Here is a 19769-nt window from a genome sequence, read left to right on the forward strand (position 1 = left end):
TAATTCTCAAAAATATAATAACTTAATCTACAATCAAAAGGATCAGAAAGGGCGTTTATTCCACTCTCTGCAAGTCAGGTAAGATTTTCCCTCTAAGCCATCAAAACAACAAGGTTTTCCTGCTCTCAAAACAAATATGCACAGGACTATGTTATTTTGAAATGCATTTTTGCTTGTTCAAGAAGAAATTTCAACAGTTTGAAGAAAAGACCAGACAACGAACGATTTTCGTGTCAGAATCTTTTAAACAGAGCATGGTGTTGCGTTTATTCGAACAAATATGGTGAGTGAATTTTTTTATGGATTTGTGAGAATCTGTAGCATGCACTTTATTTCATTTTCGATTTTGCAATTTATTTTCAACTTTTTCAAATGTGACGGAAAAGAGTAAAATGCTTTATAATTTAATTTTTTTTCAGAGTTATTCACCGAGGGGGAAGCTGAACCTTCAGAAGGAGATACACGTGATGCTTTTTCAGATTCTGAAGACATAGACCATAGCTCCATGACTGCTAAAAGATATGCAAGTAGAATATCATCGACAAGCTCCTGGCCTGAATATTTCAAGCCTTCTTTTACCCAAAAACTTGCATTTAAATATGTTTTAGAGGGTGAACCTGTTGTCTTTGCATGTAGATTAATTGCCTGTCCAACTCCAGAAATGACTTGGTTTCATAATAATCGACCTATCCCAACAGGTCTCCGTCGGGTTATAAAAACTGAGAGTGATTTACATCATCACTCCTCCAGCTTAGAGGTTAAAAGGGTCCAAGATAGAGATTCTGGAAGCTATAGATTATTAGCCGTAAATAGTGAAGGGTCTGCTGAATCAACTGCCTCATTGCTGGTTATCCAGAAAGGGCAAGATGAGAAATATTTAGAGTTTCTGAAAAGAACAGAACAGGCACATGGAAACATGGAGGCTTTAGCTGGAAGGAAGGAAGATAGGATAAAAGTTGACCTAAGGTTTACTGGCTCTCCCTTTAACAAAAGACAAGATGTGGAACAAAAGGGAATGAGGAGAACTATACACTTTAACACAGTAAGTCCTGGCAAAAAAACAGATTATATGTATGATGAAGAATATTTGGAAAATAAATCTGACATAAGAGGATGGCTCAATGTAGGTGAAAGTTTCCTGGATGAGGAGACTAAAATGAAGTTACAACGTTTACGGGAGGCTAGGAGAATGTTATTGGAGAAAAAGAGGTGTCTAGAGGTGTCGCCAGAAATAAGCCCAAACACTTTGAGAGGTGAAGTTAGTGATACAGATATTCTGTTCTCTGGAGAGGAAACAAAGAGCGGGGTTGTGTTGGAACTCGCTGAGAACAGGGATGAGATGGCTAATTTACCAGAAGGTGTCATCCATCTCCCATGCACCCTCCCCAATAAAATGGATCAACACAGGGAATCCAGAGAACCTCCTACAAGCTTACAAAGTGCTGTTGATGAAGAAATTCTCCAGACTGAAATTAGCCTGAGGCAAGAGGCATTTCTAGAAGAAAGTCTACAGAAAGAGTATTTATATGATAGGTCTCTAGTAAATGAAAACATCCAAGCACAGAGACAGTATGAAGAAATTGTGAGTAATACTGCAATTGAAGAATCATCCAAATATGTCACTAATGTATATGAGAGTGAGGAAATATATGAGACTCCCGAGAATGTCTCTCAAGTCTCTATACCATATGCCAGCGAATCTTTTGATACACTTGTACATCTTAAAGAAAGCGAAGAAATAGATAGTGAAAGAATGAGACAGTGTGATTTGAGAGAATTACAGCACTCTGCTTCCACAAAAATTGATGAATTCAAAAGGGAACAGGAGGAAAAAACAACCCGATTTTTTGAAAATCCTTTCCAAAAACGTCCACAACGTTGTCCACCTTTATTTCTACAAGAAATTGAATCTCAGGAAGTTTATGAAGGTGACTGTTGTAAATTTGTGTGTCATTTTCAAGGATATCCTCAACCCATAGTGACGTGGTATAACAATGATATACCAGTCCGACGTAATCGAGGATTTATCACTCAGACGTCAGAAAACCATTCAACTTTAACTTTTTCTTCTGTTCATCCTCAAAATGAAGGGACTGTTACCTGTGTGCTGTTTAACCAATATGGAACAGTAAAAGCAACCAGTATGCTTAGAGTGAGAGCAAGAGAAAGGTATGATGTCCAACCACAGAAAGTCCCAGTATTCCAGGAATATACAGATGAGGAAGAAGAGCTGGCTTTGGTGTTTGACCAAGCAGAAGGTGTCCATTCATCTTTGAGTCGAGAGAGCCAAGCAGATCTCCATGTGTTAAAAAGTCATGCACCAGGTCCTCCCTCTGCAGACACAGAATTGCTCTCCTTCCCTGTAGAAATTCAAATAACAGCAGCCACTCCAACCCCAGAACAGGATAAAGAGTTAAGAGAAATATTCCAGCTGGAACCTGAAGCCCCACCTCTAGATCAAGCAAGTCAGTCACCAAAACACAAATTTATATTCTCATCCGATATTACTAATGAGCCACCAAAAATGTTACAAGAAATGCCAAAGCATGCCAGGTGTAGAGAAGGGGATTCTGTGATTCTTGAATGCTTAGTATCTGGTGAGCCTCAGCCAATTGTAATGTGGTTCCAAAATGGAGCCCTTTTAATGCAGAACCAGAAGTTCCAATTTGAAGAAGTTGATTATAGCTACAGATTATATATTCATGATGTTAATTCTCAAGATTCTGGGGAGTATAAATGTGTTGCTGAGAACAATTCAGGAACCGTAGAGAGTGTTTTAGATCTAACCGTGGAACCTGTCACGTACAGGGAATACAGTCAATTCAAAAACACTGGTGGAGTTTATGCACCATATTCCAAAGATCAACAAGTACAAATTGAGGGAGAATCTGTGAGGGCACATTTTTATGATTATCCAGCTGGTACTTTTACTCCCCCAACAAATGTAAAAGAGTATTCTGTAAGAGGGTATTTTGAAAGCCTAGAGACAATTGAGCAGGTAGACCAGAAAGATCAGGTATATTGTACAACTCCTAAAGAAAAACTACCTAGATTTATGCAGGGTGCTTCTAGATCCATGAACATCAACAAGCCTCTCAGGGCTGAGCTCATACAATGTCAAGATGAAGAGGAAGAGGAACATGCAAGTGAAAAATCAAAGCTTCATCAAGCAGAGGGTACTGCTTATCCAAGTGTTGATGATTTCAGTGATGCTGATATTCAGAAAGAGTTAAGAAATGATTTTGAAAAACTTGGATCTGAATGGGAAAATGTGCAAGAACATGCCCAAAGAGACTATTTATCCAATATCCACTCTGAGAGAATTTCTGACAAAGTACAAAATATGAAAGACCCATCTACCATTATGTATGAAGAACCCTTTGATGGAGAGAGATACTACCTAGGGAAAAAGGTGAAGCATAAAATAATTGCATTTGAAAAGTTACAACATGTAGAGAAAGGAGTTCTAGAAAAAAGGCCTACCAAGAAATCATTTGTTAATCCTCCCCAAAGGAAGCTGGAAGACATAGACATTTCATTAAAGCAAAGAGAATCAAGATTAAGTAATCTAAATGCAAATATGCATCAGGCAGAGAAAATGTCTTCAAACACTGAGACAGATTCAGCTAACGTTGTAATGAATTTGAAGCTGCTTTCCTCTCAAACTCATAAGGAATTTGAAGTACAAGAAAGGGAATACCATAAAGAAATAGGCTCTGTAGATCAATCTGCAGTTTCTGACAGGGTTGAACATGAAGCACCTGTTACATTTGACCTAAAGCAGTTTCATTCACAAATAGAAAATGCAGGTGTAATATTCCAAGAATTAGATAGTGGTCAATCAGAAGAAGCTTATTTTAAAACCCAGCATCCTGCTTCAACAGCAGCTGATACTGAGCACATTGTATTTGACCTAAAACAAATGTATTCTCATATAGGAGATCCAGCTAAGGAGTTCCAAGGACAAGAAACTAGGCAACAGCAGGAAACATTCTATAAAGAACAGACTCCTAGCCCTGAGACATTACAATCTGGTACCCAGAGTACCTCTCAAAGTGTACAAAATAACATATTTACCAATCAAGAAACTTATCCTGGTCAGGAGTTTAGAACTCTGGAGAAAAGTCACAGTGATGCAAATGCCTCTTATTTAGAAAAAGAAATCCAACATGTGCAGGATCAAAGTACAGCAATTTTAAAGACTGAGCATTCTTTTAAGTCCTTTACTGAAGCAATCTATGGTGAATCATGTGCCCCATTTCCAACCCCATCTGCTGGGAGAGAAGAAACTGATGTTTCTGAGGACAACGGATCTCTAGAAAATGGAAGTAGAAGTTTCATCTCACAGCTGAAAAAAGCAGCAAGTGAGGAAAAACTTTTAGAGGTTGATGAGATGGAAGAAGAAGGCATCAACCCAGACGTGGCCTCATTCCAAAGGCAGGATGGTGAGACACAGGGGGATACAGATGGAATTTACAAAGGTGATGCTCAGGACGCAGATGCACTCCACAGACAGCTGTCTCTCAGTCAGTGCTTGCCATTCTTGATGACTGGAGAACAACCAAATGCAAATGAACCAACAAGTCAAAAAACTGATGCCTCAGGAGAAGAAAAAGGTGATGAAGAAGTTCAAGTTCAAGATGAAGCTTCTTTCTCCACTGTAGAAGGAGAAAAGGCAGAAACTTGTTTTTCAGAAAATCTTCCTAAACTGGATGAGGCACATGCAACAAAAGCCTTGGAGTCCGAGACCTCTCTGACACAATATTTACTTGCCGCTGGAAAATCTGAGGTTCCTGAAACTAAAGACATCAAACACCGAGCAAAACTTGTCCAGAGGGAGTCCATCACTTCGATGGAGGTTGAAGAAGTGACTTTCAACACTGTGTATGAATACTACAACCAAAAACAGGAATCACTAGGTCGTCCATATTCTCCTGAATCTGATATTTCCATTGATGTGGGAAGCATAAGCAGTGAGGAAATCTCTGAGTTAGATCAATTTTATACCCCACCGTTGTCTGTGGAACATTTTGAATCTTCGGATACAACTAAAGAACCAACTAAAAATTCAGAAAGTGACTCTGTTGAAAGATACTCCACACCTTTAGGGGAAGTTTCTGAAAGATACTCAACACCCCCGGGGGAGACTCTAGAGAGGTACTCCACACCCCCAGGGGAGGCTCTAGAGAGGTATTCTACACCCCCAGGAGAGGCTCTAGAGAGGTATTCCACACCCCCAGGGGAGGCTCTAGAGAGGTATTCTACACCCCCAGGAGAGGCTCTAGAGAGATATTCTACACCCCCAGGAGAAACACTAGAGAGAGATTTTATTCCTACCAAAGGACCAAACCCCACTAGAAATTTTAAAATGTCCCCATCAAAAATAGAAAGGGAGGACAGTACACCAAACGAACATTTCCATACGCCTACAGAAGAAAGAAGCTCAGCTTATGAACTATGGCGTTCCGATTCATTTGGCACACCCAATGAAGCCATTGAACCAAAAGACAATGAAATGCCTCCATCTTTTATTGAGCCTCTGACCAAAAGGAAGATATATGAAAATACAACATTAGGCTTCATTGTTGAAGTGGAGGGCCTTCCAGTTCCTGGTGTGAAATGGTATCGAAATAAATCGTTGCTAGAGCCAGACGAAAGAATCAAAATGGAAAGGGTGGGTAATGTATGCTCTTTGGAAATTTCTAACTTTCAAAAGGGGGACGAGGGAGAGTACATGTGCCATGCTGTGAACATCATTGGGGAAGCAAAGAGCTTTGCCAAAGTGGACATAATACCCCAAGAAGAAAGGGCAGTGGCACTCCCACCTCCAGTAACACATCAGCATGTCATGGAGTTTGATTTGGAAAACACAACCTCATCAAGAACACCTTCTCCTCAAGAAATTGTCCTGGAAGTTGAATTAAGTGAAAAAGATGTCAGAGAATTTGAGAAGCAAGTGAAAATAGTCACAGTGCCCGAATTTACTGCAGATCATAAAAGCATGATTGTGAATCTAGATGTTCTTCCGTTGAATTTAGTACCTCCAAATATGGATACAAGAGGGGAAGAAGACAGGGATTTAAAAATTGATTTAGAAGTATTTGACATGCCTCCACGTTTCATAACACCTATTTGTGATTTTAAAGTTCCAGAAAATTCAGATGCTGTATTCAAATGTTCAGTTATAGGCATCCCTACACCCGAAGTTAAATGGTATAAAGAATATATGTGTATTGAGCCAGATAATGTGAAATATGTGATTAGTGAGGAAAAGGGAAGTCACACCCTTAAAATTCTAAATATCTGTCCCTCTGATAGTGCGACATACAGATGCAGAGCTGTGAATTGTGTAGGAGAGGCTATCTGTCGGGGCTTCCTCACCATGGGAGATTCTGAAATATTTGCTATGATAACACCAAAAAGTAAAGTGACTTTAAGCAGTTTAAAGGAAGAATTGGTCTTAAAAAGCAAATACGCAGACAGCTTTTTTGAATTTCAGGTGGTGGAGGGGCCTCCCAGGTTTATCAAAGGCATTTCTGACTGTCATGCACTATTAGGCACAGCAGCGTATTTCCAGTGTCTAGTCCGTGGCTCTCCAAGACCCACGGTTTATTGGTACAAAGATGGGAAACTGGTCAAAGGAACAAGATTTAGTGCTGAGGAAAGTGGCGTAGGGTTCCACAACCTATTTATAACAAGTCTAGTAAAAAGTGATGCAGGTGAGTATAGGTGTGTAGCAACAAGCAATTCAGGCATGGCTGAGACTTATGCAGTCCTCACCCTAACCTAAAGAGAGATGGTTTAGCACCTCAGTAATGATTAAAATTTGAGTGCTTCCACATTTTCCAAAGTATATGGACCTAATAAACATCCAAATTAGACCACTCTGTTTGAATGCATTACACTGAAGACACCTGGGAAAGTATCGTCTCTGTAGAAACCTCATCCTTGTAATACATGTAAATATTCTCTTATCCAAACTGTGGAATCATCACTTGTGTCAATTATGCTGTGTATCATCAAGCACAATTAAACATCTCCTTGGCTACCTAATCGTCTGGACCTCTGCTTTACCCTAATTCCTCCTCCACAAATGTTTTAGTAAGGTGCATTCTTTTTTAGCAGGCCATGCCAGATGATCCTCCAGACAATTGGTAAGAGAAATTCCTTTGCTCACATTATAAGTCATTTTTGGAATCAAATATTTGCATCCAAACTGTGGCTATTTACCAGGAGTTGGGCAAAAGGAGCAACAAAACCCAGCTTCACCCAGTCAGTAACTAACTCTATAATCTGTTGTACATTATAATCTTAGTATATTAATTTTGTTTTTTTTTTATTATTTTCATTATTAATATCCTCTTAAATGTTTTACTTCTCATTGGGTTTGAAGGGACCAACTGTCTTTTTAAGGACAGGATTCATCTAGATATTTGCAGAATATGCAAATAATGATCTTTCCATGTTTGGGAACATTTTCTCAACTTTTAAGACAGTGTCAAGTGTAAAGTGAAGCATTAACTTAATATTGGCCTGGGTGCAACTAAGAAAATTACTATCTTGTATTTACATGTAGATTTTAAACTATATTTCAATTTTGGAATCTTTAACATTAGAAAAAAAGAAGGTGAGGCATTTTAATAATTGAGACAATATGGTAATTTGTATTTCAGTGTATATTCAATTAACATTAAAATCTTGTCATTTTACTGAACTTTGTCTTTAAAACAAGAAATTAATAAGCATTCAAATTTTATTAAGATGTTTACATATATTTCTAAAGCAAGTTTTTAATTTCATTTTGCAAAATTAAAATTATAATAAATTCACAAACTCCTAACCTAATATCTATGAGCCTAAATTTTCTCATATAAAATTTAATAAATACAAAGAAATCTAGTTTTCTTATCTAAAAATGGGTTAGACCAAAAGATGCCAGAGGTGATATTCAACAATAAGATTTAGAATCATTCTAGTGATAATAGCTGTTAATATAATTTAGAATAAATTTTAGTTTCATAACAGACAAGAGAAATTATTATGGCAATAACATTATGAATCTAACCTCCCTCCAATTCTTAAATAACTTACTGTTATCTAGTGACTTTATTTATCACCTACATTATACGATATTTAAGAAACATAATTGTCTTAAACATACTGATTTGAATTTAAACATAACTCACTTAATTTAAATTTAACTTACAAAAGAATTCATGTATTCAATTGTGTTTATTGTGTTTCTTTAAACTATTAATTTTTTATTCCAACAGTGGGACTTTCTTATAGTCATCCAAATTAAAAACAATTGGAAGAATATGCAGAAAATAGGCAGAGAAGTCAGATTTTCCCTATACTCCTATTGTCCAGATTCCTAAAATCATTTGTTCTGAGTGTTCATAGCTCATCAGGAGATAGATACAGAACAGATACTTCTGAGTATATACTGTCATTCCTGAAATAAAATTAATTCTATAGTTTAGGAATTTAGGGTTCTATTCTACTTTTAACCACATAATGTGTGTTCAGATTAATTGAAATTCAGAACGTAACAAACACGACAAGAACATTTTACCCAAACATCTGTAGCTTAGCAACAGTTTAGAACCTGTTTCTTGACAAAGAATACGAAGGAGGGAAGAAAGGAAGGAAAAGAAAGAAATATTTTAATGCCATATTGGCTTTTCAGGAAGGCTGAAAAATATACTTTTATTCACATAAAAAAGAAGGCTTTATTTGATTTTGTTCATTAGAATTCTTTCAATCTCAAATGCACTGAACTTGAGAATATGCAGAAAAACGAAGACTAAAGAAAAATAAGCCTTGCCCACACACTTGGCTTACTTATTAATTGTTGTAGATAATTAAATGGGATTTTTTATTTTCTGACTCAATGACACATAACTTAAAAGCCTGAAATATTAATTTCCCTGATGCTGGAGAAAGAATTCTTTGTATGACACATAGTTGAATTAGATACAATTATTAGCTGCTATTGTTTCATGTTTTTTTTAACTATACCTTCCATGTTTCAGAACATTTGCATTCCATTGACTATCTGTTTAATGGTTAATGCATTGTGTTTTGAAGTAAGAAAAAAATCTTTGAAAATATTTCAACATGTTAGGGTATTTTAATTATATTTACATTCATAATTCATTTTGGAAGTTCAAGTGATAGGAAAGCTAACATAACTTATATAGATCAAATGTACACCTAAGAGGCCACTCTTAGTATATGAAATTAGTCAGTGTTGTGTGGATTACTGGATGAGTATGATTCTTCATGCTATAGGCAAGTTTTACCAGTGTATTTAAAGCCAACAGACATGAGTCCTATCTTCTAATGCTATATGCTAGAACAGAAAGTAATTAGGGCATACGAGTGTTCCATGTGAGGCAAGTGAAGTGAACTAATGAAATAATAAAACTGCTTTTCAGTAAGGCAATAAAACTTCTAATAACAGGATTGTTCTACATACCTCACAGATTTAATGAAAAATTGAATTTCTTGTTATCAAATTACTGGTCCTTCATCCTGTCATCCATAGTACTGTTTAGAGAGTGTCTGTTATTCACTGTTTCCTGTTCAATAACGCTGTGTAGGTTTTCTTCACACAATAAACTATAATCAGATTTCTAAAATTGGACTCATTTTCTCTTATTTATGATTCTTCTATTTTCTTAATTAATATCTTGTTTACAAAAGCTTCATTGAAAGGATATGACAATTTACACAAACGAAAGAAGACCTGTAACTGCCAACAGCCCTTCTTTTACAAATCCAAATTAAACATTTCCCATGACCCCTTATTTTTAATAGTGGCTTCATTTTGGAAAGAGTAACTAAAATGTAGATGGTTTCTTTGGAAATAATCGGTCTTTACAATGAAGATCATTTTTCTTTTCTTTTTATTTGATTTGATTTATTGTGGTACTGGGGATTGAACCCATAACTTTATGCATGCTAGGGAAGCACTCATGACCTCACTGAGGTCACTGAGCTACATCCTCAGCCCCAAAGTTGTTTTTTTGTTGTTGTTGTTGTTCTGGGGATTGAACCCAGGGGTGCTTCACCTCTGAGCCACATTCCTAGTCCTTTTTATTTTGCAACAGGGTCTCAATAAGTTGCTTAGTACCTAGCTAGGTTGCTGAGACTGGCTTTGAATTTACAATCCTTCTGACTCAGACTCCAAAACTGTTGGGATTACAGGCAAGCACCACCATGCCTAGCCCAAAGATCATTTTTAAACTGAAGAAGGTCCTACATATTATGAGCAATTCTGGATCTTTTTAGAAATTGATTTAAATAATCCTAGATTCTTTTGTTACAAAACTCTAGCAAGCACTAGTTCAAACTTTAGTACTAGAATTACATAACAAGGAAGACTCATAAAAATGTCCTTCAAATTTATAAACTCGAGCAAAGAAGTGGATCAAAACTTGCATTTGTATGGTAACAATTATATAATCTTATATAATCTAAGAAAATTTAGAAATGTGCTTTTATATAAATTAATCTTAGAATACTCTAATGGCTACAGGAAAGAAAAAAACATAAGGCCATAAATTGGCACCTAATTCTTTAGTATTTTTTTTTGTTAAACAAAATTTTATAGTAAAATAATAATCACTTTTCTCCATACAGAGATTTCTAGTTTTCTGGCTGCCGAGGAAGGACTTCAATCCTATAGTTCTGAACTTCAGTTATCTCATTTAAAAGAAACACTTGAACTTTTGTCTGAACCTCCAGTTCATTCAACTAAATTTGATATCAAAAAGGAAGGCACTGTCCCAAGTTTCATTAAAGAAGTGTCAAATGTTGAAATAAGCATCGGGGATGTGGCTAAATTGTCCGTTACTGCTATTGGCATTCCCAAACCTAAAATTCAGTGGTTCTTTAATGGGGTGATGTTAACCCCTTCTGCTGACTACAAATTTGTTTTTGATGGTAATGATCATAGCCTGATCATTCTGTTCACCAAATTTGAGGATGGGGGAGAATATACATGTGTGGCCAGTAATGAGAATGGAAAGGCAATATGTAGTGCATATCTAAAAATAAATCCCAAAGGAGAAGGACTCAAGGAGACAGAAACAGAATCAGCAGTGGAGAAATCTCTGGAAAAGCTTGAAGGTCCTTGTCCTCCTTTCTTCCTCAAGGAGTTAAAGCCAATTCACTGTGCTCCGGGGCTCCCTGCCATCTTTGATTACATGGTGCTTGGAGAGCCTGCCCCCACTGTTTTGTGGTTCAAAGAAAACAAGCAGCTTTGCACCAATGTTTATTATACCATCATTCACAATCCTGATGGCTCTGGGAAGTTCATTGTCAATGACCCTCAGAGAGAAGACAGTGGCCTCTACATGTGTAAAGCAGAGAATGTATGGGGTGAGTCCACCTGTGCTGCAGAGCTGCTTGTACTCCTGCAGGACACAGACATGACTGATGCACCCTGCAAAGCAAAGTCTACACCAGAGGTGTCTGATGACTTTCCAGAGATGTCATTAAAAGACCCTGAAGTCAAGGCATTCAATACAGAGCAGGAAATTGCAACCTTTGTAAAGGGCACCATTTTGAAAGCTGCTTTAATTGCAGAAGAAAAGGAGCAGCTTTCTTATGGGCATATTATTAAAACCAGTGAACTAAGCAGTCAAGCTACTTTTGGAGCGCAGCAATTACAATCCACAGTCATGTTGGAGCAAGACATGCCCACTCCTGAAAGCACCAGGGAACTTCCTTCCATTGATGGGACTACTTATATGCAGCCCATCAGGGAACCACCTCCTGATTTACAACTACAGATTGTCCAGTCCCAGAAAACCCTCCATAAAGAAGATACTCTAGTGTTTCAAGAGCCAGAAAAAATCATCCCAAGTGCCTTGTCCATAGAACAAATTAGTTCTTTAACAGTTGAGCCTCTGGCAACCTTATTAGGTGAACCTGAAGGGAGTTATGCACAGTCTTCAACAGAATCTCCAGCACATTCATATCCATCCTCTGTGGTCGAAGAAGTACTTTTATTAAAAGAAAAGGCAGTATCTGAAGTGGATGAAGAGCAAAGTTTGACTCTGCCAAAGCCAGAGGCACAAAATGCTCTCATTCTGAGTCAGAGTGTAGCTGAGGGACACATGGAAAGTTTTGAGGGTCCTGATGTTGTGATTTCTAAGGTGAACTATGAGCCCCTGGTTCCTTTAGAACACACATGCACAGAAGAAAGCAAAATCTTGATGGAAATTACAGATCAACTAGAAAGTGCAGGGCAAGATATTGCAGTGAGCACTGAGAAAGGCAAGTCTGTTAGGTTCCCATTAACACTTGAGGAGAAGCAGATCCTGCTCAAAGAAGTGCATTCTGATGACATGGCAGTGCCCCTGAACCAAATCACTGAGTGTAAAACAGAGCCTGTGGCAATCAAGGTGGTGCAGGAGGTGCAGGGATGTGACATTCTTTCTAAGGAAAACTTGCTTTCTGCTATTCCAGAAGAGCAGCGATTAGACCTGAAGACTCAAATCCGCAGGGCTTTGCAGGCTGCAGTAGCCATTGAGCAACCCAGTCTTTTCTCTGAGTGGTTGAGAAACATTGAAAAGGTTGAGGTCAAGGCTCTGCACTTCACCCAAGAACCGAAACGCATCATGTGTACCTACCTTATTACTTCAGCTAAGTCCCTAACAGAAGAATTAACCATCACTATTGAAGGTATTGATCCTCAAACAGCTAACCTGAAAATCGAACTGAAGGACACTTTGTGCTCCATTATTTGTGAAGAGATAAACATCTTAACTGCTGAGGATCCTAGAATTCAGAAAAGAGCCATAACAGGTATGCAGGAAGATGTGGATTATTTTGCAGATTTGCAGAATGTTGAAGCAATCACTGAGGTCAAATCTGAATGCCTCGTGTCCACGGAAGAGGTCAGTTGTTTTAAGGTGGAGAGTCAGGTCAAAGATGTGGGTGGCACAGCTGCCACTGAGGATGTGGCTTCAGCTGCCATCTCTGATGAAACTCAGGATGAGATTCTGAAACCTTCAGAGGAAAAAGAGAAAGCCGCTAAAAGCCATACCGAGGAGGCTAGTATGGTGAAGATACAAGAAACTGAGGGCGACTTACTTAAAGAGGACTGCCCTGTTGTACAGACACCCTTGAAGGACATCACTTCTGAGGAGGGTGAAGTCATTTCCTTCATGGTATCCATAACAAATGCTAAAGAGGTGAATTGGTTTTTTGAGGGTAAACTGGTGCCTTCAGATAAAGAGTTCAAGTGTTTACAAGATCGGGATACATATACACTGGTAATTGACACAGTAAACGCAGAGGACCACCAAGGAGAGTACGTCTGTGAGGCCTCGAATGACAATGGAAAAACAGCAACATCAGCAAAACTCACTGTAGTGAAGAGAGGTTGGATTTTTAAGGATTAAATGGATCAAGCTCTAATGCCCACTGAATTGAAATGATTGAGGTTTTGTCACTGAGTTTTCACTTATCAACCACTTCCACGATGCAAGTTATTTAGAATAAGAATGAAATGGCCTACGTAATCATGGTTATTAGCTATGTTTACTTGCTGCCTTGTTGGGTAGCCTGCTATCATAACTACGATACTACTTATTTTTAAAACAAAACATTTTAAAATAAAACATTCATGTTTCGTAATGCCAAGTAAATATGCTTTTTAGTTGATTTTTATATGGAAATACTTTAAAAATATGTACAAAAAGCTGTACATGAACATCTAGCCATTTCTGAAATCATCAATCGCATTCCTAAATGCGATTTCAATAACCATGATTAGTTGTCCATTTGTGTTTAATGTTTCTATTTCTTTTCTGCTATTGTTTTTGCTTCATCACTTTGCTTAATAGATCATGTTTTTTCACATTATTTTCAATGTTCCTAGTAAGCATGGTTTATTTAAGGAGTATATCATGTTGTTATGCATGTAAGCCAATAGCAATCACATTTTAATATTTTTTTCACAAATCACCGCAAAGTAATGAATATGTTAGAGCTGCATATTGCCTCCTTTGCCTTCAATGATCTTTCTCATTTTCCAGTCACTTGTCTTAAACTGCTGCAATCCGTCTCACCAATTTCCACTGTTTTACTTCATTAACAGCAACAAAAGTTAGAAGAAAAAGAAAAATGTGGTGTGCCTGATAAGGAGGCCTGCTAATGGACTCTGCTTCCCTTTGCAGCTGCCCCAGTGATCAAGAGGAGAATTGAACCCTTGGAAGTAGCTTTAGGCCACTTAGCCAAATTCACCTGTGAGATCCAAAGTGCCCCCAATGTCCGGTTCCAGTGGTTCAAAGCTGGCAGAGAAATTTATGAAAGTGACAAGTGTTCTATTCGATCTTCAAATTACGTCTCCAGCCTGGAAATCCTGAGGACACAGGTCGTGGACTGTGGCGAGTACACCTGTAAGGCTTCCAACGAGTATGGCAGTGTCAGCTGCACAGCCACGCTGACTGTGACAGGTAAATACCCAGCAAGTAACGTGGATGTTGTCACCTATGGTTGCTTTCTATCCAGGTGCAGAACGTGCTGCCAATGGGAACCACCAGTAACAAGATGGTAACCTGGTAGGGCAGAGCCCATGTGGAACAAAAGTCATTATTTATGGTTATATTTCTAATCAGCAGCCAAAGGAAAAATAGCTTATTACTTGAGAACAATGTTAAGTCATCAAATGAGCATGGCTTAGTCCTTAATATAAAATATTCGAGAACAATTCAGTGCTACTCAAAAGTAAATGGTCTCAATGAATTTAATAGTCTGAAGTCAAACAACCAATTAAGAATAGAATCACAAGCTGAAAAGAGCCAGAAGACTAAAATTTTTAAACCCTAATTTCAGATACACACCTAGTGCAAGACTCAAAACAAGGGTTCTCACCTCAGGCTTTACTCCTAATTTTATAATAAGGGCAATTTACACAAACATTGTGCTCTCAATCTCCTAACTGACCCACCAGATGACTTTCAAAGTTTTAATTAACACTCATCCAATGTCTGAATTCCCTCATTAGCCAAAGAAAAAACAAACCAGTGACTTGTTTTTCCTTCCTCCCTCTTTCTCTTTTACTTTCTTCCTTTCAAGAGAAAATTTAAGTATGAGGATGGGGTAGCAGTGCCATCAAGCCATGCACTGACTATTGGAGGGGGAGACAGTCCCTGGGTCAATAGCAGCCTCCAGGGGAAAGACAAATGTAGCACATCTCTTTGCCATGAAAAAGACAGGGTTCTCTGAACTTCCTCTTCTCTGCAAACTTTTTACATTTGAGAAAATTTCTGAGATTCTAAGGTATCCAGCTCACATGACATAGCCAATGGTTTTCACTCTATGGTCAAAGTATCTCCATGCAACCAAGTAGGTGGCATTATTCTTACTGACACTTTTGTATATTTCTTTACCTGAATTAGACCAATTCAGTAATGGAACAGAATCAAAGCCTCACAAAGTAAGAGGAAAGGACAAGGAGGAGGATTTTGTTTTTAATTAGAAAGAAGTTTTCTAAAGGCTGGCTTCAAAATGCAGAATGGAAATAGGAAAATACTGCTATTGGATATTTTAACAAGTTTAAAATGGCCTGGGGTATGTACTCAGGTGAAGCCATTTAAGGGTTTCCTGGCATCGAACATGAGGGTTAGAAAGACTTCACAAAACTGCCTCAATCTTCTTATAAGTTAATATCCCTACTCTTTTGAAGAGTTGAGAACATTTTATTTATTGCATAGTCTTCTAATTTGTAAAATAAAGGTATCAGCTGAATTGCCTTTCAAATAATTCAAACTATGAATCAGCTACTATCATGAACAAAGTTTTAGCAGTGTGGCTTCACACAGGAACATTTGTTCTTTGCTTTGATAGATAATTTAAGTGATGTCTCCCTCCTCCACAAAGATGTGTTTCTCATCATTTTCCTTTGACAAATCTTTTGGTCTTAGTAACATGTTTACCCTTTTTAAAGTAATGTCTTGTATCTTTCTAAAAATATAATTTATCTTTTCTCTGTCTTGGAACATAATTATGGCAAGAGCTTTGGTGAGGACTACGTGTAATGCTGGAAAACTTTCTTTTGCAGAGGCATATCCACCAACCTTTCTCTCCAGACCCAAGTCCCTTACGACTTTTGTGGGTAAGGCAGCCAAGTTCCTCTGCACAGTGGCAGGAACTCCCGTGATCGAAACCATTTGGCAGAAGGATGGTGCTGCTCTCTCTCCTTCACCTAAGTGCAAGATTTCAGATGCAGAAAACAAACACAGTTTAGAACTCTTGAATCTTACCATTCAAGACCGAGGAGTCTACTCTTGTAAGGCTTCTAACAAGTTTGGAGCAGACATCTGCCAAGCAGAGTTAATTATAATCGACAAACCACATTTCATTAAAGAGTTAGAGCCTGTGCAGTCCGCTATCAATAAGAAGGTCCATCTTGAGTGCCAGGTAGATGAAGATAGGAAAGTCACAATTACCTGGAGCAAAGATGGGCAAAAACTTCCCCCTGGGAAAGATCATAAAATCTATTTTGAAGATAAAATAGCATCACTTGAGATTCCACTGGCCAAACTAAAAGATTCTGGAACCTATGTGTGTACAGCTTCCAATGAGGCTGGGAGCAGCTCCTGTTCAACAACAGTTACCGTCAGAGGTAAGAATCTTCTTCCTTCCTTCCAAAGTCTTCATAGACAAACCATTAACAAACAAAATGCAGTCTGCACATTTTGTATTAAAATAATTGCATTCAGCAAATGCTTGGGTCTGTGGATAGTCCTAGCACTGTTTGATTTTTATGTTTTTCAATCTTCTCCAGAATCCACTTACTTCTGTTAAAACTGTCTGTCATTACAGACAAAGAAGCTTGCTTAAAATTTCTTCTAAGAACTTTGTGTCTAGAAATTCTTTATTGTCTTTTATAAAATCTATGTGTTGTATAGATATAGTTTGTTGGCTTTCTTTTTTAATCCAGAGACTGGGGACATGTTTTTGAATGATGAAAAGCTATGGTTTGTCCCACTGCTTTTTTCAGAAATTCCATGAAGATATTTTCTGTGCGTTCTGTCTTTTTGTTGTCTACGTCCGCTTTTCTTTTGTGGAGCGTATGTTTCAGCTCTCTTTTCCCTTTTTTCTCTTTTGTAAACTTCATGTAGAGCCACCATCCTTTGTGAAGAAGGTGGATCCCTCTTATTTAATGCTCCCAGGTGAATCAGCACGCCTACATTGCAAGCTGAAAGGCTCACCTGTGATCCAGGTGACTTGGTTTAAAAACAACAAAGAACTTAGTGAAAGTAACACGATCCGAATGTCTTTTGTCAATTCCGAGGCTATCCTTGACATCACGGATGTCAAAGTGGAAGACAGCGGGAGTTACTCCTGCGAAGCGGTGAATGAGGTTGGCAGTGATAGCTGCAGCACTGAGATAGTGATCAAAGGTTTGTGTGCCCGGTTACAGTCCCTCATTTTTTTTTTTCCTGTGAAAAGATTTCCTTTTCAATTGCTTGTGACATCTTACTGATACAATGCTCTCGTGCTTTTGTAGAACCTCCTTCTTTCATCAAAACTCTTGAGCCTGCAGACATAGTGCGAGGAACAAATGCCCTGCTTCAGTGTGAAATCTCGGGCACGGGACCATTTGAAATTAGCTGGTTTAAGGATAAGAAGCAAATTCGAAGTAGTAAAAAATACAGGCTGTTTTCCCAGAAGTCCCTGGTGTCTCTGGAAATCTATTCTTTCAATAGCGCGGACGTTGGTGAATATGAGTGTGTGGTTGCTAATGAAGTTGGGAAGTGCGGCTGCGTCGCAACACACTTGTTAAAAGGTCAGTGTGTGGAAAACCGCTGTCTCTCTAAGACATTGAACAAATGGCTTTCTTAGCCATGGAAGGGAAACTTGTACTTCTTCTACTGGCCTAGCCTTTAAACTTTTTTTGGGGGGAGGGGGGTTGGTTTCACTTGGGTCCCAGGGAGCAAAGTCAGAGGCTTTCACCCCATCTGTATCCTGATACCAGTGTCAATATTTATTTATTTGACAGCAAAGGAGAATGACATAATAGGCATTTTGTTCCATTGATTAGATTTATCTTCTATGCTTCTGTCTCTTGGATGAGATTGTTAATTCTTCTTGAATGCTCTTTCTTCTTCTAATTAACCAACACTATGAAATAGCAGTATTGGGGGAAAAAAATAAATGTAATCTAGATAAAACTCTTAAATACGGATGGTGTTGAGAGGGTCTGGGAATTGATCACTGTATGCTCTCTTTAACTAGAACCACCAACCTTTGTCAAGAAAGTAGATGACTTTACGGCACTCGCAGGACAAACTGTTACTTTACAAGCTGCGGTAAGAGGGTCAGAACCCATTTCTGTCACCTGGATGAAAGGACAAGAGATCATTAAAGAAGATGGAAAAATCAAAATGAGCTTCACTAACGGTGTTGCAGTCTTAATCATCCCTGATGTTCAAATTAGCTTTGGTGGCAAATATACATGTCTGGCTGAAAATGAAGCCGGAAGCCAAACATCAGTTGGGGAGCTAATAGTTAAAGGTTTGTGTAGGAACATTTTAACTTTGTATTATTCTTTCCATTTAAAGTGAAACTGTCATTCACACTTAGGAATCCTAACTATTCAATACCATTTTAGAACCTGCCAAAATCATTGAGCGCGCAGAATTGATCCAGGTGACAGCAGGAGACCCAGCCACACTGGAGTACACTGTCGCAGGCACCCCTGAACTCAAGCCCAAATGGTACAAAGATGGGAGACCTTTGGCTGCCAGTAAAAAGTACCGCATAAGTTTTAAAAACAATGTTGCCCAACTCAAATTTTATTCTGCTGAACTACATGACAGTGGCCAATACACATTTGAAATTTCCAACGAAGTGGGCAGTAGCTCTTGCGAGACAACCTTCACAGTATTAGGTTAGTATTTTTAGGAAACTACATTACACATTTCTTTAAAACCCAATAAATGGCCAAAGTTAACCATGGAGCATTTTTCCATATTAATCCTTATGTCCTTCTTCTGCCACCAACAGATCGAGACATTGCTCCGTTTTTTACCAAACCCTTGCGTAATGTGGATAGCATTGTTAGCGGTTCCTGCAGGCTGGACTGCAAAATCGCTGGCTCCCTCCCCATGAGGGTGTCCTGGTTTAAGGATGGTAAAGAAATAGCCTCTTCTGACAAATACAGAATAGCATTTGTGGAAGGCACAGCCTCTTTGGAGATCAGCAGAGTAGACATGAATGATGCAGGAAATTTCACTTGTCGAGCTACAAATTCTGTGGGAAGCAAAGAAAGCAGCGGAGCCCTGATTGTGCAAGGTTGGCTGGAGACTTTGCATTCCATTCATACGATAGACAATGTTCAAATTGAGTCTTCTTCCCTTATATCCCACTTCTTAACTCTTTAAAATTCTCTTATACCTCTTCTTCAGAACCACCCAGTTTTGTAACTAAACCAGGATCCAGGGATGTTCTGCCTGGTTCGGCAGTGTGCCTGAAGAGCACTTTTCAAGGATCTACTCCTCTCACCATCAGATGGTTCAAGGGTGACAAAGAGCTGGTCTCTGGTGGAAGCTGCTATATTACCAGAGAAGCTTTAGAAAGTTCCCTGGAACTCTACGCAGTAAAAACCTCCGATTCAGGAACATATACATGCAAAGTCAGCAATGTCGCTGGAAGCGTGGAATGCAGTGCAAACTTATTTGTAAAAGGTTTGCATTGTTTTCTTGACATCTTTGTGCTACTTTTGTTATGTCGATTCTTTCCTC

At 38.4% G+C, this 19769-nt stretch overlaps 1 protein-coding gene across 6 annotated transcripts in view; it reads left to right on the top strand.

The window, feature by feature from the left end:
- The window catches only part of Ttn (titin), a 263732-nt gene that overhangs the window by 51178 nt on the left and 192785 nt on the right, over window positions 1-19769 (top strand). For 3 of the 6 annotated variants that reach the window (XM_071619373.1, XM_071619372.1, XM_071619374.1), the window contains 2 exons: window positions 10650-13398; window positions 14196-14474. In XM_071619373.1, the coding sequence (XP_071475474.1) occupies window positions 10650-13398; window positions 14196-14474 (3028 nt within the window). Of the gene's footprint in view, window positions 1-419; window positions 6791-10649; window positions 13399-14195; window positions 14475-16081; window positions 16646-17144; window positions 17427-17533; window positions 17813-18261; window positions 18541-18637; window positions 18917-19032; window positions 19321-19433; window positions 19713-19769 lie in introns of those variants that run through there. The other 3 variants (XM_071619370.1, XM_071619371.1, XM_027943987.2) reach the window with 3 other exon arrangements.

Source organism: Marmota flaviventris, chromosome 11 (assembly GCF_047511675.1).
Source record: "Marmota flaviventris isolate mMarFla1 chromosome 11, mMarFla1.hap1, whole genome shotgun sequence".
Taxonomy (NCBI): Eukaryota; Metazoa; Chordata; class Mammalia; order Rodentia; family Sciuridae; genus Marmota; species Marmota flaviventris.